This window comes from Coregonus lavaretus, assembly GCF_964263955.1.
Source record: "Coregonus lavaretus genome assembly, chromosome: 7".
NCBI lineage: Eukaryota > Metazoa > Chordata > Actinopteri > Salmoniformes > Salmonidae > Coregonus > Coregonus lavaretus.
The window spans coordinates 8,920,128-8,935,967 of NC_139994.1; the positions used below are offsets into that span (position 1 = coordinate 8,920,128).

Consider the following 15,840-nt stretch of genomic DNA (forward strand, 5'->3'; position numbering starts at 1 on the left):
AAATGCTCACTAACAGGGATGTAAACACATTTCTGCACAACATTTGAGAGAAATAAGCTTTTTGTGCATATGGAACATTTCTGGGATCTTTTATTTCAGCTCATGAAACCAACACTTTACATGTTGCGTTTATATTTTTGTTCAGCATATATTGATATAGCCTAGTTTCTCAGTTCCCAAGTCAATAGAAACTCTATGCATATAAGCACTGTAGGCCTTAGACAGGCAATAAAGGGGTCTTTCCTCCTCCTCCAGTCCTAGCCAAACATAAACCTGATCCAATAGCATCAAGTTCACCAGGAGTGAACCTCTCCAAATGGGGACAGATGATAACTGACCTTGAAGAGGCAGTGACTAACATGTCTATTTGGAGCATCAGGCTGTGGTGTTCAGTGTGATGCAGTGGTAAAGAAAATGCTTCTTATTTGTAAATTCTGTTCGGCTTCAGTCAGGGTTTGCTCCAAATCATGAATGTAAAAGGACAAATATTGTGCTTCAGTTGCACTTCTCCACTCGGATGAAATATCTTTGCTCGTCATTGGATCACCAGACAGCACTCTGACTGATGTGTAGACGACTTTTCTCCGGTACTTTCCTCCTGCCTAGTTGTTCTCCAGTAGCAAGGTAAAATGCAAGATTAACTTTAAGCAAAACAAAATGTAGCTGGCTACATTCTTTCTATGATAAACGGTAGAAATATAATGGCCATGCATCGTTTTGGCAAAAAAATACCATGTTTTTATTGTAACCTAATTTACGTGTGGCTGCTGCTAGCCAAACAGTGTTGCACTTCTGTTACCTTCTGAAGAGAACGATTTTCTGCCGTATTTTGTGAAGAAAAACTATAGTTGCAAGCCCCTTACTCTATTGAAGCAAAATACCACTGTTGACTTTCAATATAAAACACAGGTGAAATGGTTTAAAAACGCAGACTTTTAATGGTCTGCGTTTTGAAAATGCAGATTTCTGAAAGCTAATGTACCCCTGCTATATTTTCAATGCATTTTCCCACGATGAATAAAAAAGGTGCGTAAACTGCGTTAACGTGATGTTGACTCTCCACTACACCACTGGAGTTCAATTGCCCTGTTCTTTGCTGTGCTCCACTGTACTGCTTTCTACTCCTCTGCAGTTCCGTTGCCCTTCAGTGGTCAGAGAGATAGAAGCAATGGCAGTGTTGGGTTTCTCCTGACCTGCGCTGAGTGCCTGTGCTTCGTCGGCAGCGCTGACCATCCCAACGCCTCTCTCCCTCTCTCAAGTCAATGGTGTTCAGCAGCAGTAAGGAGCAGGATCTGCTGAATCAGCAGCATTGTTTTCTGCCAGCCCCAGCCTATCTGCTGTTCTCCCTTGGCAGGTCGGCCACAGACACACTCACAGCAGCTTCAGAGCTCAGGTCCAACTGCCAATTACATTCCCTTACCTGGGCCCTTGTGGACTGAACTCGCCTTACAACATCGGAAAGAACTGGATAGGTGCAAGGAAAATGGTGGAAACACTCCATCTAGTCCTCTCAGATCTCTTGACAAGAGACAATATAATTTGTCGGTTTTTAAACAACTAATTGACCGACATTGGTTCAATTATTTGAATTGAGCTCAATGCGCACTTTGCACAGTTTCTCTATAGATAAATCAGATCAAGCATGAACTGTATGATGTAGTAGGGAGTTGCAGTTTCCAACAGGCCAATATTCTACATAGTTTAGCGCAGAAAACGTGGTAATTAAATACAATGACTATAATAATCCATTGCGCACCTACTATTCCAGTCTGTGTTTCTTTTATGCCTGCTACATAAAAGAGACAGAATAATGTGTGATGGAGAGGGGTAGAGGGCAGTTGCTTCGCGAGGTATCTCTACCTGAAAATACATCATCTAAGTGATTGATAGTTGGTATTCAGCAGTCATTAAAGTATGCCTTATTTACTTTGAAGAACTACTAAAATAGTGATTGAGTCAGACAGCAGAGGCAGCAGCTCTAGAGATGAGATGATGACTTGGAATGAAATAATAAAGTAATATACCCAACTGAAATATTTTAAAATAATGCAATGTGAAATAAATTATGGTTAACTTTACATTTTAGTCATTTAGCAGACGCTCTTATCCAGAGCGACTTACAGTTAGTGAGTGCATACATTGTCATACTTAATAAGTGATAAGCTGCAATGGGCAGTCACTACCATCATGGGACTTTTATTAATTGTTTTATTCTGTGTTGTTACAGCATTCAACTCACATAATGCATAGCGCATTTAATGTTTACATTTTTTTTTTAGTAATCTAACCCAAACCGGCCTCAAAAAGCACTTATCGCTCAGCACTACCATATTGCTTGTACCTGTCCTGTCCTTTCAGAATCCGCAAGGGGGAAGTCCAAGGCACTAGATAGAAAGTGTTTTCAGATTGGAGTCCTGTACTGAAAGTAGCTAGCTAGCTAACAGAAATATACTCTCTATAGGGAGGTGTTCACTGCTTAAGTAAATGCATGGCTGATGGACAGAAAATTAGTGAGTGAAACACTAATTCTGAGCACTAAGTTAATAGCGGGTCACTCAGAGTAAATGGAGGTCACAGTAGTGCGGACTGCGGAGAGCAGAGTATGACGGTTAATGGGCCGAGGAGGAGGATGAGGAGGAAACCTGGAGGCAGTCTGAAGAACAACTGCCCTCAGATGACCTGGACTGGAGCAGGTTAAAGGATAGCCTAAGGATTTAGCCCTATAGTCATGGCACCATGACTGGTTACAAGATGTTGGCAGAATAAGTTATCTGGCTAACTCATTAATCCAGACTTGTGAGACTCCCCCACGAGAGCCTGCACTGACTAACTCTGAAACATTGATGTAAACCAGAATACTCTGGATGACTGCAGTTATTCAACCAAATGGCTAGGCTATATAAGCTAGCTAGGCTATCAGTAAATTATGGATGATAGGTCTACAGAGCAAACAGTAAGAGGGTACACATTGCACAAGCTGCATGCAATGTCCTTAGCGGGGTCACTTTGTAGAAGCATTACTGCCTTCGATGCAAAAAGTTTAACTCAAGGAAAGTTGCTAAAAGCAAGCCCTGTAGGATTGTGTTTAGCAGAAAAACAGGCCCAATCACGGAATCAGCCTTTTAGGAGTGAAATTAGTGTTGCACAGGTACCACGGTAATATCACGTTGCCAAAACGTCATGATACTTCTAATACCAACATTTTACAATACCGTAGTACTGTTTCATATGACTTTTTCTCTGCCCTACCGATCTAAAATAACCTGCTGGCGCCTGTTATAAAATGTTTATAGTCAGTTGTGTTTATAAATTCAGATGAATTTAAGCAACAGCCACTAGTCTCTTGTATGCGCAGGTTCAATATTATCCACTTCACTTTCATGCGCATATCACGTGAGGCAGATGTAAAATCTGCAATTAGGGTGAAGTGCTTTGCTCAAGGGCACATTGACAGATTTTTCACCTAGTCAGCTCAGGGATTCGAACCAGCGCCCATTCGGTTACTGGCCCAATGCTCTTAACCACTAGGCTACCTGCCGCCCCTACCTGCTTCTCTCCGTCCGCTCTTCACGCATGTCTATTCCTCCATCAGTTTTTTAAATAAATAATTTAGCCGTGATGGTGAGCGGGATGCAGACCCAGACCCTCATGAGTCTTCTGTTGTTAGATTTGTACATGTTTTACATTGGAGCATCGCTCAAAGCGAGCAATGTTGATACATTGTATCATTTCATCGCCTGTTATAACCAAGAGCACAGACCAGTCTGAGTAGAATTTGCAAGTACACTGTCATGCAGCCTCAGAATGTCAGAGAGGGAAATGGGAGCGCCGCTTCGCGACAGGCATGCTTGCAGATTTACAGCAAAGCAAACGGCTTGTCTCTAGCCTAAACGGTTTAAAAAATGAGCCATATTACCGGAGATGCCTGTTTTTCTTTCTATCGGGATTCGCGCACATTATATATAATTTCACAAACCATGTTGCGGCCCATTTTAAAATAATCCCGGGTCGCTAATTATTGGTTTGATAACAAACAACCTTGTTCAGTCATGTTACCTAGCTAGCTAACAACCTGGTAACTTGACAGTAGGTTTAGGCACATCTGATTGGCCCAGGAAGAAAGGAAAAGGGTCTGCTACTCATGAGATGTGCTTCAAAGGTAGGATTCATATAGGCCTAATGGAAGACTAAACTATATCAACAAATATTTCTTTCTGGTGCTCCTTCAATTCTGTTTGGTGCCAAATGTTTTAAAAGTTGGGAGCAGTGTATTTGTGGGAGACAGAGTGAGTGTGTGAGGAAGAGAGAGTGTGTTTGTGTTTCTTAACTGGAAAGTAAAGAAGGATTCATGCAGTGTTTTCCTCTTACTGACACAATGACATGTATATCACAGGAGGTTGGTGGCAGCTTAATTTGGGAGGACAGGCTCGTGGTAATGGCTGTTGCGGAATGAGTGGAATGGTATCAAACACAGTTTATGTGTTTGATGCCATTCCATTTGCGCCATTCCAGCCATTATTATGAGCCGTCCTCCCTTCAGCAGCCTCCACTGATTCCTTCCTCCCATTCCTCCAGCCAAATCACAGGTAGGCCGGTGCAAATATAAGCAAATCAGCCATTCTATGCAGTATTATATTATACACTGAACAGTGTGACGTTAAATTCAATGTGTTGTATTGAGTAAAAGTGTGAATTTCAGTGACAGGTTTTTGGAGAACAATTGTCCGGGGGACGGGGCAAACAGGACGCTAGGCCACAGATTTTTTCCCACCGTGATATCGCGATACTATTCGGTATCGTGATACTTGGCCTGGTATCGTATCATTTGTAAAATGTTGGTATCGTGAAAAGCCTAAGTGAAATTCTGTTTTCTAGGGCAGAATTGATCAAAAACAGGTACTTTGTCCGAATGTAATTCCTACAAAAAACACACATTTCATGCTTTTTCTTCTCACTTTATGAATTGATATTGGAAGCTCAGTCTAACGGCTTTATCCAGCTCTATTCAAATGAAAATCAGTGTGGGGAGAAAACATGTAGGACAAGCATGAACATGAACATTTCTAAATAAAGCATTAGGAAAAATTATAACTGAGGGATGAGAAACTGAAAAGAAAAAATTCCCTAGAATCAATCATTGTTGAATCCTAGGGGCCATATTATGGGCAAAGCGGCAGCGGCATATCACACTCAAAACAACTACACACACATATATATATATATATATATATATATATATATATACACATACATACACACACACATATACACACACATATACATATATATATATTCATTCGGGGTTAGAGGTAAAGCCCAATAGGCTGGGGCGATATACCGTTTATACCGTATACCGACAAAATGCCGCCTCAATGCTACGCCCCTACTTATAACTATAAGTTAAGTATAACAATAAGAAATCTAAGATGTGTCAAATAAATGATATCCAGCTCAGCGACCCCATGTATGCACATTCGGTAATACCGTATACCACAGTATGGTACAGAAACAGTATGAAAATCTGGATACAGCCCAACCTTAAAATCCCCCCCAAAAAAGAGAACAGAAATTGGCAGTGTTGCAGTGTGCAGGATAAATGATCTACTCAAGCACAACAAAAACAAGGAGACGGTTCTCATTCTCAGCCAGTCAGTGAATTACAGATTAACCAAGAACACGAAGCTAGAATTGCATGCATATGTTGTGATCCGTCCACAGTCGATTTTGTGCTTGAAATTTGTGCTTGCCCTGACCCGTGTCAAAGCCGTCTATCCACCTGGCCCTGTTAACTTTGCCCTTGGTTCTGCTTCAAACCAACTATAGGAAGCACTCGCTCGGCTCTGATCTCCCAAGGTCATTCAACAGAGGAGAGAGAGAAACCAGAGAGGGAGGGGGGGGAGAGAGAGAGGGAAGGGGGGGTGAGAGAGAGTGGTCATACAACAGAGGAGAGAGAAACCAGAGAGGGAGGGGGAAGGGAGAGAGTGGAAGAGTGGAAAGAGAGGACAGGTTTTTCAACTTTCACTGCAGCACTTGCAACCCGATGGATGGATGGATGGGCGGTCTCTCTCTCATGACTCATCCAACACTAGGCCCAAGCAGCTCTGGCATCATCAAGGTAGACAGGCCCAATGCCGCTAGCTGCATATCAGCCTCAATAACATAACAACAACAAACTTAATCTGGTAGTTTGGCTCATGTGTTAACACACACCGTAACATCCACACCCAAAACAGGGCTGCCTGCAAGGGCAAAGGAATAAGGAGCACAATAGCTGTGTGGTCCCTCTCCCCAACGGGACTTTCTGTCAGAGAGAGAGGCACCGATGGAAACTTTCAATTAGGGAGAAGGGGAGGCAGAACAGAGATGTTATAAAGATTCCACCTAAAGAGATCACACATCAAAAACCTGTGGTCTGTCCCGAAGCTGTCAATCGCCATTCGTCATCGCAGCGGCCCTGACACAACCCAATTACAAGGTCTCAAATTCCTCCCCCAAACATCCAGCAGTCAGTTCAGCGAAATCTTGCTCTCTGCTCTGCATCACTGTCAGGCGAGTGTAAACAACGCACCAAGGACCAGGCCTTGGGACGGGCCCTGGACCGCAGTCACAGCACTATGACCGTGACCATCCTGGATGGCTTTGAAGTCTGTCTGTGAGCACAGCGCTACAGAGAATCAATAAGCAACACAGCCCAGAGAGAGACTAACAGCTGCTAGCGTCCTGCTTAAAAGTCGCAAATAAACACCAGCTACGGCTGTTCCACAGAACAACCAGTCTAATTCAATAGAACTTGTCATCAATATTAGCAGCTTACATTGTGGTTTTCATAGGAAAAGCGAGAGACAAAACTGAACATCCAGCAATCAAATCAAATGTGGAGGGAAAAAACACCACTTTTAATTCTGCAAAATGCTAACTAAAGATGTCAACAACAACACCGATCCTGTCCTGGGGTAAAAATTGAAGGACATGAGGGTGACTGCTGTCACGTGCATTAAAAAAAGACATACACACAACCAAAACACACACTCAGATTTCTCCCAAGGAGAAAAGTAGAGGACAACTAGAGAAGAGTAGGAAGGAGGACAGAAAGAGCATCCGATCTCTGCAGAAAGACAGAGAAGAAACAGAGCGAAAGCGAAAGAGCATCCGATCTCTGCAGAAAGACAGAGAAGAAACAGAGCGAGAGCGAAAGAGAAAGAGAGCGAAAGAGAAAGAGAGCGAAAGAAAGCGAGAGAGAGAAAGAGAAGAGACAAAGTACACATGGGTAGAGGAGTCCAGTGGTGATCTAAAACACAGCCAGGTCTGTGGTTACTAGTGTGTGTGTGAGCGGTCACACTTACCCTGTGCCCATCATTCTGTGTAGTAGGCTGAAGGAGAGCAGGAAAGGGAGAGAGAGAGGCTGTACTCTCTACTGTAGAAGTCTCGTTGAGAGGCGAGAGAGGGGGGCTGGCTAACACAGAAAATCTCTGTAGCCCTTCACTTCCTCAGGCGCCGGTCCCAGGAACAGACAAAACACAGTCCGCCCGTCCACCACTTGCCCGACAGAGAGAGAGAAGAGCGTTCACCACCCCCGCTTTCTTCTACCCCTCCCCCTCTCCTCATTCTCCTCCGGGCCCCCCTCCCGCCCCTCTTTCCTAAACACACACCCCTTTCTCCTGTTTCTCCTCTGAACAAGCCCCCCCCACCCCGAGCATCTCCCTCCCTCTCTCCTTATCACTCGTTCCCTCTCTTTCTCTAGCCAGCGACCTTTACGTTTGTCTTTCAGTTGACCTCAGCACAGAGAAAAATAAAATAGAAAAATAAAATAGAAAAACAGACAGCTGAAAGAGATCAAAGTGGCAGCGGTACAGCAGCACTCCAGAGTCCCAGACAAATCTCCTCCTTGCCTCCTTTCCTTTTAACATTCAGAAATAATCGATCTAGCCTGCTACATGACAGTCAGACTATGGCCAGGCTTCTGCCCCGCTCTCAGCTTTTCCTCGAATGAGAGTAGAGAGCCCTCCTGTTCTATTGGCCGAGCCACCCGCTCGTCGGCTCTGACACATCCCCCGCCCTCCCCCCTTCCTCCACCCAACCCCCTTTCACCGACAGCCAACTTCCTGTTTTAAGTTACCTTGAGCTGCAGGATAGGGGTCAGGGGAAGAAAAGAGGAAGACAGAGAAAGAAGAACCAGCCAAAAGACAAAGAAAGTTATAACAAAGCGCTTTAGGGAGTGATTGAGGAAGTGGTGGCGGTAGCTTGCCTCTGCATTGTGTCCTCCGGCTGATCTTGCATTTCTCATTGCTGGACGGAGAAGAAAGGAACCACTGGCTGCTCTCTGACAACTGTTCCCTGCTTATTTACAATGTCAAACTAAATGTCTCCCTGAGTCCCGCCTTCCCGCGGCCACGACTGGCTGAATGGCCAGTGATGCAAGCAACCCTGATGCCCCTGATTGGCCGAGGGGAGTGTCAGAATGGATGCCGCAGGTTGCAGCCACATGATTTAAAGAGCAAAGGCATATTGAGCAGACGCGCTGTGATCTACGTGTTCACAGGCATGCGTGCAAGTCCACAAGCACACATACACACGCTTGTCCTTCCTCTGTCACACATCCTTCCTCTGTCACAGTCACAGTAGGTAGAGAAAGAGAACGACAACATCCAGACAATCTACTAAATAGTGTAGTGTGTTAGTGATAATAAAACTAAAACATCTTCATTGAAGTGCATACTTCATTCACCAAAAATTAACTACAATAATTACTTATTACACAATTAACTACATGATAATGAATTAGGCTATCTGATAGTAAAATCCAGATTTAGAAATAGATTAATGAAATATTGAATACCTAGCCTATATCTAGGCTACTAAGGATATTTTTTTTTTTTTACATATATAAAAATAAAGAAAAAGAGGTAATCAAAAAGAATTGTAACTGCATTTCCAATTCCACAAAGGTAGCTGATCAAATCAGGCCAAAAAAGGCACCTCAATAAATTCTTCATGTTTGTGGGTAAACGAGACATAGAGCAATGTCAATAAACACAACTATTGTAGTCTTGGCCCTAAAACTATGCTCCCAGACTGTTCTCGTTCTACAATTAAAATGTCATCATAAAACCATGTCAGCAATGTCATATAAATGCCCTTCTGAAATCTCGCCAAGGGTTAAACGGACAGTCAGCCATGCTGTTCTACGCACTAACCTTTACATTAGGATGAGCACACGCATGCATGGGTTGCTCTTGTCAAAAGTAAGGCACTACAGGAATAGGGTGCCATTTGGGATGCATTATGGTGTTTGGAGAACTGTATGTCTAAAGATCTGGTTAGCAACAGATTAAGGAAATGTAATGTCCTGGCAATGAAGTGTACTGAAGTGAGAGATTTAGGTGAGGGGGGAGGGGTACAAAGCAATTTGCTGAAAGAGTTGCTTTTAGCTGGCAGTCTGCATAGAGGATAGTGGAATGACCTGAGGCTTATCCTGCATATTACTGCTGCAAATCCCCCACTGTATCGAGAAACAACAAGCCAGAGAGAGAAAGAGAGAGAACACAAACCTGCTCCATCATTGAACAAACCACAAAGGACGGAGAAGGACAGAAAGGAGAGAGCTGTTACAGGATGGGGGGGGGGGGGGAAGAGAGAGAGAATTAGGCCGATACCCGCTAATTATCAAAATCCAGAAAAGAGCCGTTAAATTCTATAACCACTTAAAAGGAAGCGATTCCCAAACCTTCCATAACAAAGCCATCACCTACAGAGAGATGAACTTGGAGAAGAGTCCCCTAAGTAAGCTGGTCCTGGGGCTCTGTTCACAAACACAAACAGACCCCACAGAGCCCCAGGACAACAACAACAACACAATTAGACCCAACCAAATCATGAGAAAACAAAAAGAGAATTACTTGACACATTGGAAAGAATTAACAAAAAAACTGAGCAAACTAGAATGCTATTTGGCTCTAAACAGAGAGTACACAGTGGCAGAATACCTGACCACTGTGACTGACCCAAACTTAAGGAAAGCTTTGACTATGTACAGACTCAGTGAGCATAGCCTTGCTATTGAGAAAGGCCGTCGTAGGCAGACCTGGCTCTCAAGAGAAGACAGGCTATGTGCCCACTGCCCACAAAAAGAGGTGGAAACTGCCAAATGTATGACCATATTAGAGACACATATTTCCCTCAGATTACAGAGATCCACAAAGAATTCAAAAACAAACCGTATTTTGATAAATTCCCTTATCTACTGGGTGAAAAACCACAGTGTGCCATCACAGCTGCAAGATGTGTGACCTGTTGCCACAAGAAAAGGGCAACCAGTGAAGAACAAACACCATTATAAATACAACCCATATTTATTTTCCCATTTGTACTTTAACTATTTGCACATTGTTACAACACTGTATATATACACATAATATGACATTTGAAATGTCTTTATTCTTTTGGAACTTCTGAGTGTAATGTTCGCCACTGAACAAAAGGAAGTGAAAAATCAAAGGAAAGTTTACAAAGCTTTGCAAAGTTCGGGAAATGCTTTCTAACCAATGTTAATATTTATTGTTTATTTCACTTTTGTTTACTATCTACTTCACTTGTTTTGGCAATGTTAACATACGTTTCCCATGCCAATAAAGCCCTTAAATTTAATTGAAATGTAATTGAGAGAGAGGAGGGACAGAGAGTGAGAGAGAGCGAGAGAGGAGGGACAGAGAGAGAGAGAGAGAGAGAGAGGAGGGACAGAGAGAGAGAGAGAGAGAGAGAGAGAGAGAGAGAGAGAGAGAGAGAAGGGACAGAGAGAGAGAGAGAGGGACAGAGCGAGAGACTCAAGAGGGAAACAAAGCAAAATGTTCCCTTTTCTATTTTGGTACAGGGAGAGCAGGGGAACAGAGTAGAGCTCGTAGCAGGCTGGTTAATGATTATAGAGCAGCTAGACTGCACATAGATTATTCCATTCCAGCGATAGCCATCTATGGCGGTGCAGGCAGGCTCTTCTAAACCCAAACCTCCTCCACGAGGACACCTGACAAGGTCACTCTGCAGCAGAGACATTCCCATGACTTGTGCTGCTGGTGCCTGGGACATGTTTGCTTACGGACGCTGTTTAGAGCCAAACACGCTAAACCCGGGGTATCAGTTTCACAAAAACACAGCAGAAGAGAGCCCTCAGGGTTGCCGGGCTAAGTCATGCACGCACACACACCTGCATAAACTAGGCTTACCTACACAAAAAATGCACACACACAAGGGCTACACACAGCTTGTCCATCCTAAATTTGAATCATAAACAGTCTCACTGGCTTCAATCCTGTCTGCGCTCAAAATGAAAAACTGATTCTAGATGTTGATAATTTAGTAATGGGGCATAAAACAACAATACTCATGTTAATTTGCTGATTACATTGTAATGGTGCATTTTGACTGGAAATAAAGGTCAAGTTGAAAGTTATCAAGATAACAGCTGCTGTGTTACTTGGGGGCCTACCTGCAGCAACTCAGGAAAAACCAGGGCAGAAATTAGCTCTTGAAAACCCTTCTACTCCATAGGGTTTTTAGCGGTTAGCTTCGCCCGCGGTTGGCTGCGTGTGAACTACAATTCCGACACCGTGTTTTAACGTTTAGAAACGTCAATAATCATCGCTTGCAAAATGGTTATCGAAACATATGCCCCTTATCTTTCATATCAGCGAGAAATAATCTTTCAAATAAAAAAGATACACTTACTGTAGCAGTTTTGTACAGATCCAACACGCTGTGTGTGCCCCCAGTTGACGAACTACACTTCCTCAGTTAGCTTACACACAGGTGTTCGGAGCACACTAGATAGCTAATTAGCACAGGTGGCCACCTATGTCTTCCATCTGTCTTCCGTAAACAAGCGCTGTAACATGGAGATATGGCCGTGTGGGAACACTAACCCTATAAAAGGTGTGTAGTAATTTAAGTTAGATTTTAGAAAATTATTTGTAGCTGATATGAAAGATACGTACGTTCCTTATGTTTCCAAAACTGTACCGCAAACGATGCATTTTAATGTTCCGAACGAGCGTCCGGGGACTTAACAACAGCAAACCATGTTTAACCAAGCCAGCCCAGGACCTCCACTACGGCTTCTTCACCTGCGGGCTCCTCTGAGACCAGCCACCCGGACAGCTGATGAAACTGAGGAGTATTTCTGTCTGTTTGTGGGGAAAAACTCATTCTGACTGGCTGAGCCTGGCCCACTCATGTGAAATCCATAGATTAATGCCTAATGAATTTATTTAAATTCACTGATTTCCTTATATGAACTGTAACTCAGTAAAATCGTTTTAATAGTTGCATTTTGCATTTATGTGTTCAGTATAGTTCGTTTTGGATTTTACAATACATAGGCTGTTACAATACTCTCCAAATTGCATCTTGAAACCGGTATTGCATGGAATTATTTTCTTTCAGTCAAATAGTTTGAAGCAATTATACATTGGCAAGACAGCAGAGAATGCTGTTTATCATACTGCTCAAGGGAAAAAGCACAGACTTCAAGTCCTCATGTCTTTGATAAGAGTCAGTGCACACGTGGTTCACAATAACTGGCAGTCAACACACGGTAATATCTCGGTTTAATGGGCATTACCAAAATGTGAAGAAAATGTCTGTTGTAATTTGAGATTTTAGTGAGTTCTGTCTTGATGTCTTCGGCCTCTTGGCTGTATTCAGACAAACTAAGTTAGCTAATTAACGGTAGCTGGCCCAAATGTGCCTCCTGTAGCTCAGTTGGTAGAGCATGGCGCTGTGGGTTCGTTTCCCACGGGGGGCCAGTATGAAAAATGTATGCACTCACTAAGTCGCTCTGGATATGAGCGTCTGTTAATGACTAAAATGTAAAATGTTGTACTGAGCTAGCAAATAGTTTTGTTTGTTCAATCCAACAACATGCAACACTGACGATATACATTTAACGTTAGCTAGCTAACATTAGCCAACAAACATTTTTGGATTAACAAAAACTAGCCTAACCAGCAGATCCGACCCGCTTGCTTACAGTTGCAGCAAGCGGGTCGGATCTGCTGGCAAAACCAGCGGCTGTTTAACTTAGTTAGCTAGTTAACTTAGCTAGTAACACGGTGTGATAATTTGTTAGCCAAAGGTAGACAGACACCGGTAGCTAATAGTTAGCTAGCATATAACAAGCGCAACATGGACAAGGGAAGTGAGACATGGAAGACGATGATACGCTCTATAGTGGCCCCTGTTACTGTTAATTCGCCACTGAACAAAAGGAAGTGAAAAATCAAAGGAAAGTTTACAAAGCTTTGCAAAGTTCGGGAAATGCTTTCTAACCAATAAAGACTACGTTTGGATCTGTCCTTCAGACCAATCAAACCTCGGACTAGATTCCACCAATCAAGGTTTCTAGGGGTTCAGTTCGTTGTGGAACTGACGCCATTTGGGATCTAACAAAAATCGCCAGTCGTACGAGACAGATTTTACACAAGAGCCAACATGGCGGACTCAGTGCGGTAGTTTCTTGAACGCCTCTGTTACTTTCAGCTGGCCACCAATAAGCGACTCAGAGAGCGGGGAGGGAAATGGCGCCTATGTTCATCTTCCAAAACAATCGTCTATTGGACAAGAACAGCAATTGGAAATGCGGTAAGTTATAGCCCCAATTTCATAACGACACAGTATGCTTTCACATATAGACATTAACCATGTATATCATTTAATTTTTACTCACTTTGTTTTACGGGTCGCAGTGAAGTTCAGCTCAGCGTATTATTTATTTTATTTCAGTTGCAACGGGAAACAAGATGGCTGCCACGTACTTCTGCTCGAACCGGAAACTGTGCTACGTTGACAACATGGCGCACTAACGTCATGAACTTCAAATCCTGAGCCTGGGAAATAAGATTTATGTCAAAGAATCAAAGTAAAAAATAAAAATAAAAATCACATAAGTCTCTTACAACCCCAAGACCTAAAAAAGGGTGTGTGAATAATTTCGGAACCTGCTGGGTGCTGTCCATTGGTGTATAGTATTTGTATTTATTATGGATCCCCATTTGCAGCTACTCTGCCTGGGGTCCAGCATAATTAAGGCAGTTACACAATTTTAAAAACATTACAATACATTTACAACAGATTTCACAACACATTAAGTGTGTGCTCTCAGGCCCTTACTCTACTACCACATATCTACAACACAAAATCCATGTGTGTGTATAGTGCGTATGTTATCGTGTGTTTGTATGCATGTGTCTGTGTTTATGTTTGTGTTGCTTCACAGTCCCAGCTGTTCCAGATGTATTTTTATCTGTTTTTTAAATCTAATTTTACTGCTTGCATGGGTTACTTGATGTGTAATAGATTTCCATGTAGTAACTAGCCCCCTGGGGTAATTCAAATCCAATTTTATTTGCCACATGCGCCGAATACAACAGGTGTAGACCTTACAATAAAATGCGTACTTACAAGCCCTTAACCAACAATGCAGTTAAAATAATAAAAATAAAGTGTTAAGTAAAAAATAGATAAGTAAAAAATAAAAATAGCAAATAATGAAAGAGCAGCAGTAAAATAAAATAACAGTAGGGAGGCTATATACAGGGGGTACCGGTACAGAGTCAATGTGTGGTGGCACCGGTTAGTCGAGGTAATTGAGGTAATATGTACATGTGGGTAGAGTTAAAGTGACTATGCATAGATAATAAACATTAAGACCACAAGATGTCACCAAATTATTTCCCCAACACTTTGGCTGCCACTGCTCTTGCTCAACAAGAAATGTCCTCTGTGTCGTCACAACTTTTGGAGATATTTCAACAAAACAATTTTGTGGAAAGTTGATCAAATTTTTTGTAATTTAGAAAAAGTTGTAGATATATTCCAATGACGTTGGATTTATATATATATATATATATATATATATATTATTTAAATATACAAGTAGGAAAGCCTTAAGATAAATAATCCACTTGTTTAGAGAGAAAAATGTAGATCAGTTTTGAGTAAAGTAGTAATCTGTTGGATGAGTGTGTTGGGGGCAACTCACCCCCCTACTAGGGGGTAACTGGCCCCTGGGGGCTAGTTACCCCTTTATGGTTATGAATGTGTTTCTACCTGTCATTTAGACAATGACTAGCCCAGTTAGTGCTAGTTTATGCTAAATTTAAAATCTTGCATTATTCAAATAATATTGGGACGAATGCCACTTTCATGTACTAGTCAGTTCTCTGACATTTCCGACTTGATAACTGGTTGAACATGGCACGTGTATAGAGTACCACAGTATGAGTCATAATACCCATAAAACCTAGGTCAAACAAGGAAATAGTTCCAATCGTTTTTCCACCATTAATCTTTCCCATAGGGGATTTTAAAAATACTTAAAATAAGGGCTGTGTTTTGTGTAGGCTTACCCAGATGTGACGTTTTGGTAACAGTGTAAATCTCTCTTGAACAAGGTGATTTTTTAATCAATATAGTCACCTGTATTTACCCCCAAAAAATGAAATGCTAATTTGCTGCTAAGGTGGCTATCTTAAAGAACTACAAATGCCATGATGATCTGGATGAGACTGTCGAATCGAGGCAAATGTAAGAATCCCTTGATTCTTATCTAATGTTAGCTAAATGTAGTAATGAATAAGTCGCCTACATTTCTTTAGATTGACAATTCTGGGAACTGTCTTTTGCAAGTTTTAAATTGACACAATACCTTTTAGCAAAGGTGTCAGCGAGAGATGACATGCAGGAGCTTGCAGGGATCTGTAGTTTTGCATGATGTCTACATTGATGCTAATTAGCATTTTCGAATCTGAGAGTAAATGGAGCTGAATATATTGATAAAAGTCACCTTGTCCG

At 42.2% G+C, this 15,840-nt stretch overlaps 1 protein-coding gene across 9 annotated transcripts in view; it reads right to left on the reverse strand.

Moving 5' to 3' along the window:
- The window catches only part of LOC311132899 (nuclear transcription factor Y subunit gamma-like), a 40,097-nt gene extending 26,273 nt beyond the window's left edge, over positions 1-13,824 (reverse strand). For 2 of the 9 annotated variants that reach the window (XM_084166267.1, XM_084166272.1), the window contains exon 1: positions 13,715-13,796. In XM_084166267.1, coding sequence (XP_084022393.1) covers position 13,715 — 1 coding nt within the window. In that variant the 5' untranslated portion in view covers positions 13,716-13,796. Of the gene's footprint in view, positions 1-7,343; positions 7,434-8,245; positions 8,368-13,714 lie in introns of those variants that run through there. The other 7 variants (XM_084166271.1, XM_084166273.1, XM_084166275.1 and 4 more) reach the window with 6 other exon arrangements.
- Between the last annotated feature and the right edge of the window lie 2,016 nt (positions 13,825-15,840).